Genomic DNA, 18337 nt, shown 5'->3' with positions numbered 1-18337 from the left:
TTTGTTTTTTATTTCGTTGCCAAGGCAACCTTGTTCAAAACATTCCTTCTCTTTACAAGTATCCCCTGTTTTAATTCTTGAGTGTACACATCAACATGAAGCCGTTGAAAATAGTTATTATTGGCCCAGTTGCGGTAAGTATTATTATTAAAATTATTTCTTACTGCAAATAAGTAGTAATTAATAATAATAAAAAATAATTATTAGACTGGAAAAACAACAATTGCTAATTTTCTCGCCGATGCCACAGGAATGGGTTATGATTATCGTCCTACACAAGGTGTTAGAATATTAGAATTTGAAGCATCGGATATTGAAGTTAAAAATAAAAAAATAAAAATCGATATTGAATTGTGGGATTGTAGCGGCGATCATAAGTAAAATAAATTAAATAAAAAATTAAAATAATAAATATCTTCGGTAATTATTTATAAGTGGGGTTCACCATTTTAATTTTAATAAAAAAAAATTGATTTAGTAAAAAAATTTATTTTAAAATATCTTAAATAAAATTAAATTTTTGAGTTTTTTTTAATTTTGATATATTTATTTTTGAAAAATACATAAAAAAATTAACAATTAAAAAAAAAATTTATTATCACAATTTTAACGAATTTTCAAAAAAATTTTTAAATTGTGACATTCAACTTTTTTTTTTTAATTCGATTTTTTATGTATTTTTCAAAAAAAAAAAAAAAATCAAAAACATCAAAAAAAGATAAAATAGAAATTTTATCCAAAAAAATGAGAGCTAAACTTTTTTCCAACTTTTGAAGGCAAAAAAGCTATCGAAATCTTCATTTTTTTTTTTTTTCACAATATTTTTTATTATAAATTAGCTCTAAAAACAAGCAGAATAAAAAAAAAATAAAAAATGTTAATTTTTCAACTAGACATAGCCAAAAATAGGGTGGACCCCACTTATAAATAATTACCATATATTCTTGTATTATAAAAAAAAATATTTTTAGGTTTGAAGATTGTTGGTCGGCATTAAGAAAAGATGTACAAGGACTAATATTCGTATATAATAAAAAAACAGATGATCAAATTGAAGAACTTGAAAAATTTTATAACTACTTTGTACTAAAATCTCAATTAGAACCTAAAGACTGTGTCGTATTTTTTTTTGAATCAGATAAACAAGTTGTCGATGCACCTAAACGATTGTGTAGGTATTAAATTGATTATAAATTAAGGGGGTATGCTGGTCTAGAAGCATGAATTTCAAATAATTTTTTGAAGTGCCGTAAAAAAAGGCAATCAATATTTTTACCATACATTTTTTTATGTTATTTATTAATAATACTAAAGTTAGCCGACGTTTCAAATTTAAAAATTTTTTTTCATTTATTAAATTATAGTTTTCCAAGTTTTTTACAAATGAAAATTTTTTTTTATTTTTTTATAATAAATTTTTCAATAAAAAAAAATTCTAAAAATTTTTAGATGTCGGCTAACTTAATTTTCATTATTTATTAACATTATAACAATACAGAAAAAAATAAAAAAGATTATTAACCCTTGGAATACACTGGGGGTCATTTTGACTCCAAAATTTTTTGTATCCTAAAATATTTTTCGAAAATAGGTTCGTTTTTAATTAATTGTTTTAACATTAAAAACTATTTTATTCAGAATAATAACAACTGTATTCAAAAGAGTATTATTTTATCTAGCAAAAATCTAACAACCTGAATTCCGATAAAATGCATAGTTTCTGAGATTTTTTAAAAACATTTTTTAAAAAGATTATTACGATCCTGACACTGAAGTAAATTAATGTAATGTAATCCGAGGATCAAAGATCATGAAAAAAATCAATACTAAATTTTTAGTATTGATCCTCGGATTACATTAGATTAAAAAGATTTTTTTTACCACATTTTTTACATTTTTTTGAATTTTTTAAACTAGTAAAATTTGAAACTTGGGGATGACCGTAATTCCAGCCATAGCGACATTACTCTAGATTAATAATCTTTTTTATTTTTTTCTGTATTCTTATAATGTTAATAAATAACTTGGAAAAAAATATATGATAAAAATATCAAGCCTTTTATTTATGGCACTTCAAAAAATTACCTGAAAATCATGCTTCTAGATCAGAACACCCCCTTAAAAAATAACCACTAATAATTCTTATATTTCTTCAGCCAGTGTCTTCGCTAAAATATCTCAAGTAAATTGCAATGTAGAAGAAAATAGAAACAAATTGAAATCAGACTTTCAAACATTTTTGAGCACTTTGATGACCAGAATTCAAGAAAAGAGCGACCATGAGGAAAATAATATTCTAAAGAATAGTTAAACTATTTAAATATAAAAAATATGGTTGAAATAAAAGATTTTTTAACGATAAAAATATGTATTAACAATCTCTTTCTCTATCCAATTAAAAAATTTTCATTTATATAAATTATTGCTTAGATAAAAATTGATTTAGTAATTCCCATGCTTTTTGGACTTGGCTAAGAGTTACATCATGACTCCATAAAGTTGATAAGACAACAGTTGCTTCGTTAACCTGCTCGACATTACTTGGTTGAACTTTTATCCTCATTTCAGCTTCTTCTTTACTTAAATTATTCCGTTCCATTACTCGTTTCACTGCCTGTTATCACATTGAATTATGCTATATATTACATTACTATAAATTGTAATTTAAAAAGGGGTATTCTGGTTTAGAAGCATGAAATTTCAGGTAATTTTTCAAGTGCCGTAAAAAAAGGCAATCAATATTTTTACTGTACATTTTTTTAAAAGTTATTTATTAACATTATAAAAATTCAGATAAAAATAAAAAAAGTTAAAAATTCAAAAAATTAGCAGCTGATGAAAAAAATTTTTTTTTCAACTTTTAGTTCCAACCACGGCGATATTACTCTAGATTAATAATCTTTTTTATTTTTTTCAGCTGCTAATTTTTTGAACTTTGAACTTTTTTTATTTTTTTTCTGTATTCTTATAATGTTAATAAATAGCTCATAAAAAAATGTATAGTAAAAATATTGATTGCCTATTTTTTTACGGCTCTTTAAAAATTACCTGAAATTTCATGCTTCTAGACCAGAATACCCCCTTAATAAATAAAAAGACAATGATTTACCTCTTCATGAGGAATAATACAAGTCCATATTTCATGACAAACATATTGCCATTTTGCTTGAATAAGAACAGCTGCTTCCATTACTATTATTTTTGCTCCTTGAGCTTGTAATTCTTTGATTTTATTCATTGCAACATCAAGAATTGCTGGCCACATAATTCTATTTAATTTATCAAGCTCTTCCTATATTATTACAGTAAAAAATTGATAGATTAAATAAAAATTGAAGTACTTACAGTATTAGTACTAATTATTAACTTTACGTAAATTACCTTATTATTGAAGACAATATTTGCTAGAGCTTTGCGATCAATTTGACCGCTTGAAGTCAATATTTGTTGTCCAAAATTTTCTACAACTTGATTAAAACACTGCTGGCCGGGGTTGTATAGATCATGGGCTAATTTATCACAGTGAACTATTTCAGCACCAAGAGAGTTTAGTTTTTCAGCTACTGAAGATTTACCACTAGCGATTCCTCCAGTTAGACCAATAATATAAGGTTTCAAAGATTTCCCAGTAATATTCTAATTAAACAGTAAAAATAAACGATTGCTTTATTAATTAACGTATTCTCATTATTATTAGTGTAATTTATTAATATAGTATTTAAAAGATAAATATTTAGGCTGCATTTGAAAATGCTCTATTTCAAGATACATAATTAAGAAATGACCCTGTATCTTGTGAACTATTGATATTTTTAACGATATAAGCTCATCTTGATGTTACACTCATCAAGACCTTTCATTTGAGTACCCACATCAATTTTTCATATATTTTGTATATTTATATTTATTATATATATTTATATATGAAAAATATATCAAAAATGCATATGGGTACTCAAATGAAAGCTCTTGACGAGTGTAACATCGGAATGAGCTAATATTTTTAAAAACGTTAATAGTTAAGAAAGCACAGTGCAATTTAACATAATTAAGAAACGACTCGGTATTTTGTGAACCATTGGCATTTTTAAAGATATAAGCTCATCCCGATGTTACACTCATCGAGACCTTTCATTTGAGTACCCACATCAATTTTTCATATATATTTATATATATTATACATATGTGTATATGAAAAATATATCAAAAATGCATGTGGGTACTCGAATTAAAGCTCATGATGAGTGTAACATCAAGATGAGCTTATATCTTTAAAAATATCAATAATTTAAAAATGATCTTGTGTCTTGTAAGCTATTGACATTTTTAAAGATATAAGCTCATTCCGATATTACACTCATCAAGACCTTTCATTTGAGTACCCACATCAATTTTTCATATATTTATATACATTATATATATGTATATATGAAAAATATATCAAAAATGCATGTGGGTACTCAAATGAAAGCTCTTGATGAGTGTAACATCGGGCTGAGCTTATATCTTTAAAAATGTCAATGGTTAAGAAAGTACAGTGCAATTTGACACAATTAAGAAATGACTTTGTATCTTGAGAACTATTGACATTTTTAAAGATATAAGCTCACCCCGACATTACGCTTATCGAGACCTTTCATTTGAGTACCCACATTAATTTTTCATATATTTATATATATTATACATATGTATGTATGAAAAATATATGTATATATGAAAAATATATCAAAAATGCATGTGGGTACTCAAATGAAAGCTCTTGATGAGTGCAACATCGGGCTGAGCTTATATCTTTAAAAATGTCAATAGTTAAGAAATTACAGTGCAATTTAACATAATTAAGAAACGACTCGGTATTTTGTGAATCATTGGCATTTTTAAAGATATAAGCTCATCCCGATGTTACACTCATCGAGACCTTTCATTTGAGTACCCACATCAATTTTTCATATATTTATATATATATTACATATATGTATATATGAAAAATATATCAAAAATGCATGTGGGTACTCAAATGAAAGCTCTTGATGAGTGTAACGACAGGATGATCTTATATCTTTAAAAACGTCAATATTTAAGAAAGTACAGTGCAATTTAACAAAATTCATTATTTAATGAAGCAAAATTTCATTTATTTATAGTTCACAAGTCACATAGTGACTGCAAGGTTGCTATTTACTCTCAATATTATTACTTACCGGTTCTTTTAATCGAGTACCGAGCAACCTTATCCTATAATTACTTGAGCTTATCTTATTTTCTTCATTGTTCCTATGATGAGAATCTTCAACTAATTTAACAACTTCAATATCTAATTGATTTAATCCTTTTTCGAGACGTAGCTCATTTACTTTAGCTGCACCTCTTTGGGTTTCCTCGCTAACTACAATCATTTCAAATGAAGGATCATCCTTGGTTGGTCCATAGACGTCACTTATAGGTACAATATCATAAATTAAATTTGGATTTACATCATTAAGAAATTCTCTCAGTGCGGTCATTCTTTTTTCACATGGTTCTATCAACTCCCATAATATTTTTCTAGATATCATACTGCTATCCGTAACTCCTACTGTTAATTTATTGGAACATTCAAGTATTGCTTTACTTAATAAAATTTTATGGCCATTATGAAGTCTGTCAAATGTTCCACCAAGAACTGTATTATTATATATTTTATTTTCGTTGTTATTAACATCATCATCATCAAGAGTTTCAGCTGAACATTCATCTGCATCTTGATTATCATTATTAATAGCCATAAAATTACACGGCTCAGCTGAATTTTTTATACAATTTTTAACAAACATTTTAGCATCCTCTTTACTGTAATTCCTGTCGAAAATTACTAACTCAATAGGACGCACTGTAGAGATTAATGAACTTTTTTTAGTACTTGAAATTAATACTCTGACGTCTATTTTTGACAAGAATGTTGTTGCTAGTGCGTAAATATTAGCAATCTTTTGGTAATGGTTGGGTAACAATTTCCATTGGAGTAATGATGAATAACTACCAGATGGTAAATGTTTGTCGGGAAAATATTGTATATAAAGTGTTTTAGATACATGTCTTTGGATTACTGGTAATAATTTGCCTACTTTTGATGAATTTGTTAATATTAATAACACAGTATTTGCCATTTTAACATGACAACTATTACAAAAACAAACCTCAATTTGTCACTTTAACTATTAAATTTTTTATTTATATTATCTAAGAGTTTTTTACAGTGAGTTTGTGTGTGTTTAACCGTCAAGTTTATCAAGGTGAAATGATACAACAAAAAAAATAATGCCGTCAATGTTAATTAGTTAAAAATTTTATTATTATGAAAAATAATATAAATACGACTGTGAAAAATAAACAAAACTTAAATATGTTTTAAACTGAACTCAAAGATGGCAGTACTTACGCCGTAAATTGTTTTTATATGATGACTAGAATTTGAATTTGCGCGCGCAAGCGCGCGCCTGACTATAGCATTTGCATATATTTTCATGCTTATGATATATTCGACCAATCACGTTACGAATAGTTTGATGCCACATACATTTCATCTCAATTTTATAAGGAAAAAAATAAGGAAAAAATTAGGAATATATTCGACCAATCACGTTACGAATAGTTTGATGCCACATACATTTCATCTCAATTTTATTATAGGATTTTATTATAGGATACTGAAGTTAGCCAGGGTACCCAGACTTTCTTTTCAGCGCGTAGCCGATCTGTGGCGCTAAAGTCGCCCAAAGTCGCCGCGATCAATTCAAATTATAAAAATTAAATAATTTTTTTTTTCAAATCTGGTTTATTGAAAATTATAAAATTATTATCATTTAACAAAACTAAAGTTAGAATACCAAATTCAAGTAAGTTTTATGAAGTGAAATTTTCATCATAAAATTAGTTTAGATAAATTAACATATATGTTATATTAGGGTGTCCGTTATTTACCAATTTGGTTTTTGACTTTGCAGTGCCCATTAGATTTTTAGTTCGTGACCTATTAAGGTAGTTGTAGCGTGATAGGCATTTCAACAGAAAATTATGAAATTTTTTTTATTGAAAGATAAATATATTAATAATTCACTACCAAAATTTCAGATCAATTGACCGCACCGTTTTTGAGTAATTAATTTTTGAAATTGCATCTTTTACACGTAGCGGTATAGAGAGATGATAAAGTTAATATGAAATCTTTGGCCCACTCGAGTGGTACGGAAGATTTCATACTAACTTTACCATCTCTCTATACCTCTACGTGTAAAAGATACAATTTCGAAAATTAATTACTCAAAAACGGTGCGGTCAATTGATCTGAAATTTTGGTAGTGAATTATTAATATATTTATCTTTCAATAAAAAATATTTCATAATTTTCTGTTGAAATGCCTATCACGCAACAACTACCTTAAAAAATATCAGACCCATATAAGCCGTTAATATTGATATTGAACCGTGCCACAAAGACGATACATTTCTCATTTAAATAACATGGGGTTTTGGCGCGTTTTACGATTAATTTTTTTTGTTTCTATGCATAGAATGTCCAATTTTCTACAATAATACTTGTTTGCCATTGCCATACATGGAATTGGCATAGAAACAAAAAAATTAATTGTAAAACGTGCCAAAACCCAAAATTATTTAAATAGGAAATGTATCGTCTTTGTGGCACGGTTTAATATCAATATTAAGGGCTTATATGGGCTTATATGGGTTTGATATTTTTTATTAGATCACGAACTAAAAATCTAATGAGCACTGCAAAGTCAAAAACCAAATTGGTAAATAACGGACACTCTAATATTATAAATACTTTCAATAGTAATGTGGTGATTAAATCACTAAGGTAATCAGTCATCGGCATTGAATAATTATCTTTCTTATTCTAAACTGCGCTATCAAATGTATTGCAACTGAAAATCGTCACCGAGCTTAGTAGAATTATTCCTCAAATATTTAAATTAACATAAACATTGACTAAATTTTACGTAGTAATATTCATGAAATATAAAATTAGTTTCGATAAATTAACATATATTTTCATCGTAATATTGTGATTAAATCACTCAGGTAATCTTTCTCACTCTAAAAGTGTACAATTATACGTATTGTAATTGAAAATCATCACAAAAGTGGGTTGCAGTCAACTAGTCAGACTAACAACATTTCGAATTAACAAATTACTAGAACTTAGAAAGTAAATATTAAATGTAATTTAAAATAATTAATTTTACAAATTTTAAAATTCCGAATAATATAATCTTAAATAAAGAAAAATCTAAAGCTATATTAATAGAATCTTTCAAAGTCACAAAGTCTCAATAAATTAAAAAACATAACAACGAAAATTTATACGCCAAAATGAATGAACAGACGAACACTCATTTAGCCGAAAAATGTAAATAATTTTATAATTAGATTAGAAATTTTTTTAAATTAATTTTAAATTAATTAATTTTTAAAAATTAATTTTATTTTAATTTACAAGCATGTATGGAAAACACTCAAATTTCATGATTGTAAAGGTGGACCATCTAAGAAAAATTTCCAATTTTTTGGATGAGTAATTTTCGGCCGAATCATTATTCGGATAGATGAGTATTCGGATGAATATACGTCGGAACAACCCTTTTTCGAAATCAAATTAATTTTAACTCTTGAGGAATATAAGATTTATATTTACTTTTATTCGATAACCCGGTGTTTTATAATTTACAAAATTGTTTTTCGGCTGTTATTCTATTTAAGCTAATGTATTTTATAAACTTTGAATGTAGCGGAATTTTAAATTTTCTAGAGTTTTAATAATTTGGAATGTTGTCGATCTGACTAGTTGACCGCAACCCACAAAAGTTATTAAAATTATTCCACAAATATTTAAATTCACATAAACATGACTAAATTTCAAGTAGTATTCATGAAACATAAAAACTTTAATAAAATTCTTCGTAGTCTTTATTAATTTTTATAAAAATAATAAAAAAAATTGTCATTCTGTTGTTTAATTTCAAAAGTCGCCTTCAATAACATTTTAGTCGCCGAGCCTTGTTATAAGTAGCCTAAATGGCGATAAGTCGCCGCATCTGGTAACTCTGAAGTTAGCTTAAAAAAAAAAAAGCGTAAAAAAATTCTTTTAAAAATTTCCACTAATAATTTTTTTCACTTTTCATAAATGGAATTTCTTTATTAACTTTTTTTATAATAATAAAGTAAAACGACATTTTTGATATTTGATTTTGTTTAGTTTATTAAAATAAAACTAAAAAAATTTTTTTTTAATTTCACTTAACGTTTTTCAAAATTTTTACAAATAAAATTAAAAAAAAAAATTTTTTTGTAATGATTTTTTCAATAGAAAAAATTCTAAAAATTTTTAAATGTCGGCTAACTTTATTCTCATAATTTTTTTGATAATAATTTCATTGTTATAAAAATCTAAAAAAATTTCTAATGTCTGTCATTTTTGGGAATAATGAAATTGTTTAATCTAAATAAAAATTAATTTGGAAGATATTTAATAATTCTAAGAATTTTTGTAACAAATAAATTATGTCAAAAAAAAAAACAAAAAATTGACATTCAAAAATTAAAAATGCAATTTTTGAAAAATAATTTTTTAGAACAAATTTTTTTGTTAAATAAAATTAAAAAATAGTCAAGTGACTGCTAACTTTAATGTAATTTAATCTAAAGAAACATTTCCATGACAGTAAAGTTAGCAGTCATTAGAGAATTTTTTAATTTTTTTTAACAAACAAATTTGTTCCAAAAAATAATAAAAAAAAATTTCATTTTTTATTTTTTTAAATTTCTACATGCTAATTTTTTTTTTCTTATTTTTATGCCATAATTTATTTGTTAAAAAAAAATCTAAAAATTGTTTAATATCTGCTAAATTTATTTTCATAACATTTCCTATTATTTTAAATTAGAATTTCTAAACAAATGGAAATGCTAAAAAAAAAAAAAAAAATGCTACTCGAGACACCATTTAATAATTTAATTCCTGCAGTATATATTTTTTTTAATTTCTATTTGATAAAAAATTTTCCAGATATATATTTTAAATGAATAAAATTTTTTTAACGCTTAGAATAATTTAAAAATAATAAATTAAACCATAATTTGGTTTGCCCAATTTTTTTGATAAAATATTTGAAAACTTTTTAAGTATAAAAATAAAATAAACATTATAAAAATAAAATTTTTTAAATAAAGAAGATATTCTCTATTTGCGCTTTTTGAGATCTCTTCTATTATATGATAAAGAGTGTATTTTTTATTTTTTTTATTTATTCAACGAGAGAAAATTTTTAAACAAACAAATATGAGTATGCTGGTTAATATAAAGAAAGATTTGCAAATAAAGATAAGGAACTAAATAAATTTACTGAAATCATAAGCGTAAATAAATTATCTAAGAACAAAAATAAACATAAATATATAAGTAAAGATGATAAATAAAAACTAGATATTTAATACGAGAAAATTATTTATTTTAAGATCATAGAAATGTATATAAGATAATAACTGGAATCACGATTTTGCACGACTAAAGTATATTTTTACTTAAGCATAAAAATAAATTTTCTTAATAAGGTAAAAGACCCAGTTATTGACACTGAACTAGTTATTGACTCTTGCAATTTTATTTAAATTAAATAAAAAAATCGACTTTAATAAATTAATAAATATAATTTTTGAATTATAAATTTTAAGATAAATGATTTTTTTAGAACACGCTATTATTTCAACTAGAATAGAATTGAAAGTGTCAATAACTGGGTCTTTTACTTTCATTAAATAAAAAAATATCATGCGTTAGAATTTTATAATTAAAAACAAAAATTTTGTTTGTTTCGTCAGTATTTATTCATTAAAAAAAAAAAAAAATTTAACAAGAGCATCAGTCTGATCTAGTAAATTAATTTTTTATGTACAAATAACTAATACAAAATAATGTAAATTTGTTCAATTAAAAGCTTACATCATAAAGTATATATATAAAAATATCTTGCTAAAAGTTATGAATCTATTTTAAAAATATCACTTTTTTGATTATTGATTCGATCAATATTTATAAATTTTTTTTGTTTGTAACAAACTCAGTAAAGTAAAAGCCCCAATAGATGATCATGTACCAGTATATGATCACTCCATGTATTTGTATACCTATATTTGTGAATATAGATCTACAAATACTTGGAGTGATCATATACTGGTACGTGATCATCTATTGGGGCTTTTACCTTATATTAATTTAAAAATATATGGTCAATATATAATAAATGGACAAATATATACATATATATTTTTAATTTATGCCTCGCACAACCAATCACAAGGTAGTTTCGGCATTTTATTTGCCGGCCAAGGTAAATATCCTGCGGTTTTGAAAATCCAATAATCATAAGACACTTTAGCAATAAGACTTATTAGCATTAATGTTTCAAATGCAATCAAGTAATATATATAGTCGGTCCAATCACCAGGATGAACACACATTTTGGACGGTTCTAAGTCAACAACTTTTTCCTTAACATTTTCGCAAAGAACCTCATCAGGATCAAGTATATTTGTTTGCAGCCATGGTTTTAAATACTTTGCTGTGTTACAATTACAAAGCAATTTATTACCACCTAGTTTGACGTATCGATGACTTAGATGATTTTTATTGTGAACATTAGGTACTAAAATATACGTTGGTACCTTTAAATAAATTCAGAAAAAATATTATTAATCATTAAGTAAATCGAAAAAATATTTTATTATAAAATTATGAATTATTATAATAATGATATACGTACTGATTTAATTTTATTGTGGCGGAGACTTAAAAACTCAAAATTATCAGAAAATTTCGATCCTTCAATTTTATTAATCGAAGTAATGTTGTTGTAATCAGCATAAAATTTCTGAAGATCATGGTACCATAAATTTCCACTTATTTCATCAAGAGTCGTTATCTATAACGAATGACAAATGTTAACTGTTATTCAATGTATTACAAAAATTTGGAGTCAATTATCTATATTATTAAGAGAATAAGAAAAATTTTGTGTCAAGGATAGTCATATGATAAAATCGGTTTTTTTTAGTGAAATTTAGTGTCATTGCAAAGGTCTTGATTTGAATGTGTGCCTTTTCAAGGTTTCATATCATTCTCATCGATAGTCAATTTATTATGATAAGTATTTAGGCTGCATTCGAAAATGCTCTATCAAAATCTCTAGATACATAATTAAGAAATGACCTTGTATCTCGTGAAATATTGACTTTTTTAAGGATATAAGCTCAGCCCGACATTATACTCATCGAGACCTTTCATTTGAGTACCCACATCAATTTTTCATATATTTATATATATATATATATATATATATATATATATATATATATATATATATATATATATATATATATATATATATATACATGAAAAATATATCAAAATGCATGTGGGTACTCAAATGAAAGCTCTTGATGAGTGTAACATCAGGATGAGCTTATATCTTTATAAACGTCAATAATTAAGAAAGTACAGTGCAATTTAACATAATTAAGAAATGACCTTGTATCTCGTTAAATATTGACATTTTTAAGGATAATAAGCTCACCCCGACATTACACTCATTGAGACCTTTCATTTGAGTACGCACATCAATTTTTCATATATTCATATATATTATATATATGTATATATTAAAAATATATCAAAAATGCATGTGGGTACTCAAATGAAAGCTCTGGATGAGTGTAACATTGGGATGAGCTTATATCTTTAAAAACGTCAATATTTAAGAAAGTACAGTGCAATTTAACATAATTAAGAAATTATATTGAATCTCGTGAAATATTGACATTTTTAAGGATATAAGCTCACCCCGACATTACTCTCATCGAGACCTTTCATTTGAGTATCCACATCAATTTTTCATATATTTATATATATTATGTATATATTAGATATGTATATAGGTATATATATGAAAAATATATCAAAAATGCATGTGGGTACTCAAATGAAAGCTCTTGATGAGTGTAGCATCAGGATGAGCTTATATATTTAAAAACATCAATATTTAAGAAAGTACAGTGCAATTTAACAAAAGTCATTATTTAACAAAGCAAAATTTCATTTACTTATAGTTCACAAGTCACGGCAGTCACATAGTGACTGCAAGATTGCTAGTTAAATAATTAATATTAAAAAAAAATTTAGCCTTTACTTACATTATTATAAGAAACATTAAGAGCGATTGTATTCGGTGGAAGACGTTGAGGTAGTCTAGTTAATTGATTACCACTACAATCAACTTCAACAGCCATTACTGGTTTTTCTCCTTGTACAATATTGAGTCTAATAAAACTACATTGACATTGCCAAGTTTTTCCTTTTGGACACTCAGTTTGAAGCTAATAATTATAATAAATTTAAGCTATAATATTTTTATACTTAAAATGACTACAATTGTATTTTTATGATAAAAAAAAAAAAAAAAAATTACCAAACTTAATAGTCTAACTTGTTCCAATGGAACTTGCTCAGTAGTATTGAACCATCTCCAAGTTTTACTAGCTGAGCAAACTGTCTCATTTTCACGATTAAAAATAATCTGTTTATCTCCTGTCTTGTTTATGTACTGGGAGACATCATGACACCAAAGAGTATTAGTTCCTTAAATAAAGCAATAATAATTAAAGATAATATTACAAAGTATAAAAAAATTTATTTTTAAATGTTAGTTCCATTTAAAATAATTAAATTTAATTATTACCAGAGATATCAAGCCAAAATTCTCGACCATTCATAATATTTAATGCCGGCAGATGTGTCATATTATTATAAGACAAATCTAAACTTGTTAATTGAGATAATCTTGTAAAGGAATTATTTTCGATCTCCGTAAGAGCATTATTTGATAGATTTAAGCAGTGAGTCGGTGTCATCATAAGAAATTGACCTTTGATACGATTTATTTTACCGTCTGTGATGGCTAGTGATTTGAGTCGTCTCCATCTGACCTCACTAACATTTAAGGCTTCTAAAGTACCATTTCTTATATGAATATATGATACATTAACCGGGAAATCTATAAAGATAATTATAATTAATTTAACACACACATAATTAAATAAATTGATAACAATAATAAATATTTAAATATTTACTGCTACAAGCAAGACCAGTTTCAAAGGTTTTGATATGTAAATCACAACAAAACACAGCGTATTCCTCATTATTACTGGATGAAAGTATTGGAATTCTTTTACAGGGACAATCATCAGGATTTTCAATCTTAGGGCACTCGGAGGCATCTTGATAAAAACATCTCTCAGGCGGCGGAATCCCGAGTCTCATCTCAGTGTTGGCTGCAGGTGATGATGCTTGATCTTCTTCAGTTCTTGCACTTGTAAATGCAACGTATCCATAAATACAAATACTCAAACTCAGGAAATGCATCTGAAAAACCCATTAACATTTATCTTTATTTTTGTCTCACCACTTAACTCATTATATATTCTCACACGATTCAACTTGTTTATCTCAACTCTATTATTTGTATTTTATAATTTGCAAAGACTCGGTAGAAAATCACAACTTACAATTTTATTTAATCTATAAAATTATTAGTAAAAAAAATTTTATTTAATTTTTACACTTAGAAAAAAAAATATTTTTACTCAATTAACAATTTCTTGGTTCAACAAATTTAATGATAATCAAATATTCTATTATTAATTATTAATACTTTGGATAGTAGATAAACAAAAGAATAGCTTTATTTAAATTATGTAAAAATTATTTCATTTAATTTAACAAGTTTTTGAGTTAAGAATATATATTCTTGAAAATTAAGTTAGCTGACATCTAAAAATTTTTATAATTTTTTTTTATTGAAAAAATTATTACAAAAAAAATACTAAAGTTAGCCGACGTTTTTAATTTTTTTTAATTCTTCATTTATTAAATTAGAACTAAAAAATATTTTTTAAAAATTTCACTTACAGTTTTTTAAGTTTTTTACTAATTAAATTATTTTTAACAATTTTTTTAATAAAAAAAATTTTTTTAATTTAAAAATGTCAGCTCACTTAATTTTCATTAATTTTTATGGATTTATTTTAAAAGAACTTGAGTTTGTCGAATGGAGTTAGATAAAAAAAAAAAACAAAAACAATATATCAAGAAAATTTTTTTAATAATAGTATATTACACACCTGTGGCAAGAAAATGAGAAATGTCTCAGAACACATATATGTTGCCCGAGGCGAAGCCGAAAAAAATTTTTCTGCCCTCCAGGCGGAAAGTGGCAACTTTCGGCCCGCTGCGCTAAACGAAATTGCCGCTTTCCGCCTCTGTCGGACAGAAAAATAGTATACAAACCTATGGCAGGAAAATAATAAATATCTCAGATCACATATGTCGACCTCGGCTTCGCCTCGGGCAACATATATGTGTTCTGAGACATTTTCATTTTCTTGCCACACGTGTGTAATATACTATTCCTGCCATAGGTTTGTATACTATTTTTTCTGTCCGACAGAGGCGGAAAGCGGCAATTTCGTTTAGCGCAGCGGGCCGAAAGTTGCCACTTTCCGCCTGAGGGCAGAAAATAGTATATTACACCTGTGGCAAGAAAATGAGAAATGTCTCCAGAACACATATATGTTGCCCGAGGGGCGAAGCCGAGGTCGACATATATGTGATCTGAGATATTTATTATTTTCACTGCCATAGGATTTGTATACTATTTTTCTGTCCGACAGAGGCGGAAAGCGGCAATTTCGTTTAGCGCAGCGGGGCCGAAAGTTGCCACTTTCCGCCTGAGTGAGGAAAAGTATTTTTAAGCGTATAATATTAAAGTTAACCGAGGTTTTAATTTTTTCATTTATTAAATTAGAAATAAAAAATATTTTTTTTTAAATTTCACTTATAGTTTTTCAAGTTTTTTACGAATGAAATTTTTTTGTAACAATTTTTTTGATAAAAAAATTTTTTTTAATTTTAAAATATCAGCTAACTCAATGTTCATTAATTTTTATAGATTTATTTTAAAAGAATTTGAGTCTGTCGAATGGAGCTAAATAAAAAAATCTTAAAAACAATATATCAAGAAAATTTTCTTAATAAAAGTATTTTTTTTCTTAGTGTATAATACTAAAGTTAGCCGACGTTTTTAATTTTTTCATTTATTAAATTAGAAATAAAAAATATTTTTTTTTAAATTTCACTTATAGTTTTTCAAGTTTTTTACGAATGAAATTTTTTTGTAACAATTTTTTTGATAAAAAAAATTTTTTTAATTTTTAATTGTCGGCTAACTTAATTTTCATTAATTTTTATAGATTTATTTTAAAAGAATTTGAGTCTGTCGAATGGAGCTAAATAAAAAAATCTTAAAAACAATATATCAAGAAAATTTTCTTATTAGAAGTATTTTTTTTCTCAGTGTATAATACTAAAATTAGCCGACGTTTTTAATTTTTTTTTTTTAATTTTTTCATTTATTAAATTAGAAATAAAAAATATTTTTTTTTAATTTCACTTACAGTTTTTCAAGTTTTTTACGAATGAATTTTTTTTTTTATTTTTCCAATAAAAAAAATTTTTAAATGTCGACTAACTTAATTTTTATCAATTTTTATGGATTTATTTTAAAAGAACTTGAGCTTGTCGAATGGAGTTAGATAAAAAAAACTTAAAAACAAGCCTGGTGGGAATGTAGTTTTTCAATGCTTTTATGATAAGCCTTATCTCCTTGGAGCGTCTGGCTCAGCTGTTACTAAAAATTTTTTTTTGTTTTATATTCTCCAGAATCTTTGCTTCCAATATGGGAAATTTTATTTATAAAACGCAATAAAAATATTTAACATGGAAAGACTATTAGCAACCTTGAGTAACTGATAAGATTTCAATAAAATATGTCTAATTATCATGAAAATTAAGTTAGCCGACATTTAAAAATTTTTAGAATTTTATTAATTAAAAAAATTATTACAAGCAAATAAGAAAAAAATGTCATTTGTAAGAAACTTAAAAAACTTTAAGTGTAATTTTTAAAATATTTTTTTACTCCAATTCAATAAATGGAAAAAAATAAAAAAATTATAAACGTCGGCTAACTTTAATATTATCTATTTATCTCACTTGTCTAAAAATAATTTTTATATTTTAAATTAAAAAAAAAAAACATTCATTAGTTTAACAACCTAATAATAAATATTTACCTTTGTCTATTGTTCTACTTTACATTCTCCTTTTATTTAAAAATTATTCTCTTCTATATTAATAAAAATATTTTTACATATTTTAGCTATTGATAAATTTGTATCAATTATATATCTAAGCATTAAACGAAGGTCATACATTTAATTACGACTATATATACCAGTTGATTTTTTTTTGTGTACACACACGCCTTGTGTAAGTATTTTAACCACAAATTCACTACTAGCGGCTATGACACATCTACACGTTTAATATGTACGTGTAGTAAATCAACATTATAGATATAGACACACTTGTATGCTTAATAAAATGTGTACTTTATTTATACCGCCAGCAAACGAGTTAAAAAATTTTAATGATGAGTAAATAACTTTTTTTTTTTAATAAAATAAAAGTTTTAGGCACGTGTTTATAAATGTTACACAGTAATTATTTTTTTTTTTTTAAAGTAACACTGCACAAACTAATTAATTCGTTTAACACAACACTTTGGGTCACTCAGATTGCCCTCGCTTCAATTAATCAAAATTATTCTCATTGTTACTATTACTGCTTTATCTCGTCATCTTTATCTTTAATTTATTGTAGTCTTTTTTTAAATATTTTTTTAGCAAATTATATAAATATATAATTTAATTATAGGTTTAAAAATTTTTAATTCACTTTTAAAATTAAAGGTTTAAATATAATTGAACTTTGCACACTTTTGATGAGTCGTTAGTTTATAAATATGAATTTGATTGTTAAAAAAATTAAGTAGAACAAAGGCATGTTACTCTGTGTTAAAACGATATAGCGCAGCTAAGCCAAGCAGAGCTCGAAGCTCGGACTCTACTGATTTACTAAGTGGAAAGTGATTATATGTGGTAGAGTAGAGGTAGAGACTATATAAAAGATTCACTGAGAGAAAGAAACATTAATTTTAACTGGGTTTTTCTTTCATGATAATTAATTTAGATGACATTAAAGTTAGCAGTTGCTTGACAATTTTTTAATAAATAAATTTGCTCCGAAAAATTATTTTTAAAAAATTGGATTTTTTTTTATTTTTTAAATGTCAATTTTTTTTCTCACTTTCTTAGACATAATTCA

The 18337-nt window shown here is 25.4% G+C and overlaps 3 protein-coding genes across 4 annotated transcripts; 1 reads left to right on the top strand and 2 right to left on the bottom strand.

Annotated features, from left to right (window-relative positions):
- The first annotated feature begins 1 nt into the window (after position 1).
- Positions 2-2364, top strand: LOC123264860 (intraflagellar transport protein 22 homolog). Its single transcript, XM_044728382.1, has 4 exons — positions 2-134; positions 208-377; positions 972-1171; positions 2157-2364. Exons 1-4 carry the CDS (start codon positions 96-98, stop codon positions 2309-2311), a joined length of 564 nt encoding a protein of 187 aa, XP_044584317.1. The 5' UTR covers positions 2-95; the 3' UTR covers positions 2312-2364.
- Positions 2365-2366: 2 nt separating this feature from the next.
- Positions 2367-6351, bottom strand: LOC123264810 (bifunctional coenzyme A synthase). The gene is made up of 4 exons (XM_044728309.1): positions 5202-6351; positions 3382-3636; positions 3110-3292; positions 2367-2614 (listed from the first exon to the last, which is right to left on the bottom strand). Exons 1-4 carry the CDS (start codon positions 6144-6146, stop codon positions 2420-2422), a joined length of 1578 nt encoding a protein of 525 aa, XP_044584244.1. The 5' UTR covers positions 6147-6351; the 3' UTR covers positions 2367-2419.
- A 4958-nt stretch (positions 6352-11309) lies between these two features.
- LOC123264816 (protein halfway-like) lies at positions 11310-18094 on the bottom strand. Of its 2 annotated transcripts, none has more exons than XM_044728320.1 (7): positions 17245-18094; positions 14185-14476; positions 13791-14105; positions 13521-13690; positions 13246-13428; positions 11820-11978; positions 11310-11721 (listed from the first exon to the last, which is right to left on the bottom strand). In XM_044728320.1, exons 2-7 carry the CDS (start codon positions 14474-14476, stop codon positions 11332-11334), a joined length of 1509 nt encoding a protein of 502 aa, XP_044584255.1. In that variant the 5' UTR covers positions 17245-18094; the 3' UTR covers positions 11310-11331. The 2 variants fall into 2 exon arrangements, with proteins under 2 accessions (XP_044584255.1, XP_044584256.1); XM_044728321.1 differs by lacking the exon at positions 17245-18094 and adding an exon at positions 16728-16861.
- Between the last annotated feature and the right edge of the window lie 243 nt (positions 18095-18337).

Source organism: Cotesia glomerata, linkage group LG5 (genome assembly GCF_020080835.1).
Source record: "Cotesia glomerata isolate CgM1 linkage group LG5, MPM_Cglom_v2.3, whole genome shotgun sequence".
NCBI classification, from domain to species: domain Eukaryota; kingdom Metazoa; phylum Arthropoda; class Insecta; order Hymenoptera; family Braconidae; genus Cotesia; species Cotesia glomerata.
The sequence above is the reverse complement of the archived record's forward strand: the minus strand, read 5'-3'. Positions and strand labels throughout refer to the sequence as shown.

Coding starts and splice junctions, on each gene's coding strand:
- LOC123264860 (XM_044728382.1), top strand. CDS start 96: ATGAAGCCGTTGAAAATAGTTATTATTGGCCCAGTTGCG. Junction 135..207: donor TTATTATTGGCCCAGTTGCG/GTAAGTATTATT, acceptor AATAATTATTAG/ACTGGAAAAACAACAATTGC. Junction 1,172..2,156: donor CGATGCACCTAAACGATTGT/GTAGGTATTAAA, acceptor ATATTTCTTCAG/CCAGTGTCTTCGCTAAAATA.
- LOC123264816 (XM_044728320.1), bottom strand. CDS start 14,476: ATGCATTTCCTGAGTTTGAGTATTTGTATTTATGGATACGTTGCATTT. Junction 13,691..13,790: donor ATTTTGGCTTGATATCTCTG/GTAATAATTAAA, acceptor GCTTTATTTAAG/GAACTAATACTCTTTGGTGT. Junction 13,429..13,520: donor AAGTTAGACTATTAAGTTTG/GTAATTTTTTTT, acceptor TATAATTATTAG/CTTCAAACTGAGTGTCCAAA.
- LOC123264810 (XM_044728309.1), bottom strand. CDS start 6,146: ATGGCAAATACTGTGTTATTAATATTAACAAATTCATCAAAAGTAGGC. Junction 3,637..5,201: donor GTACTCGATTAAAAGAACCG/GTAAGTAATAAT, acceptor CTGTTTAATTAG/AATATTACTGGGAAATCTTT. Junction 3,293..3,381: donor ATATTGTCTTCAATAATAAG/GTAATTTACGTA, acceptor GTAATAATATAG/GAAGAGCTTGATAAATTAAA.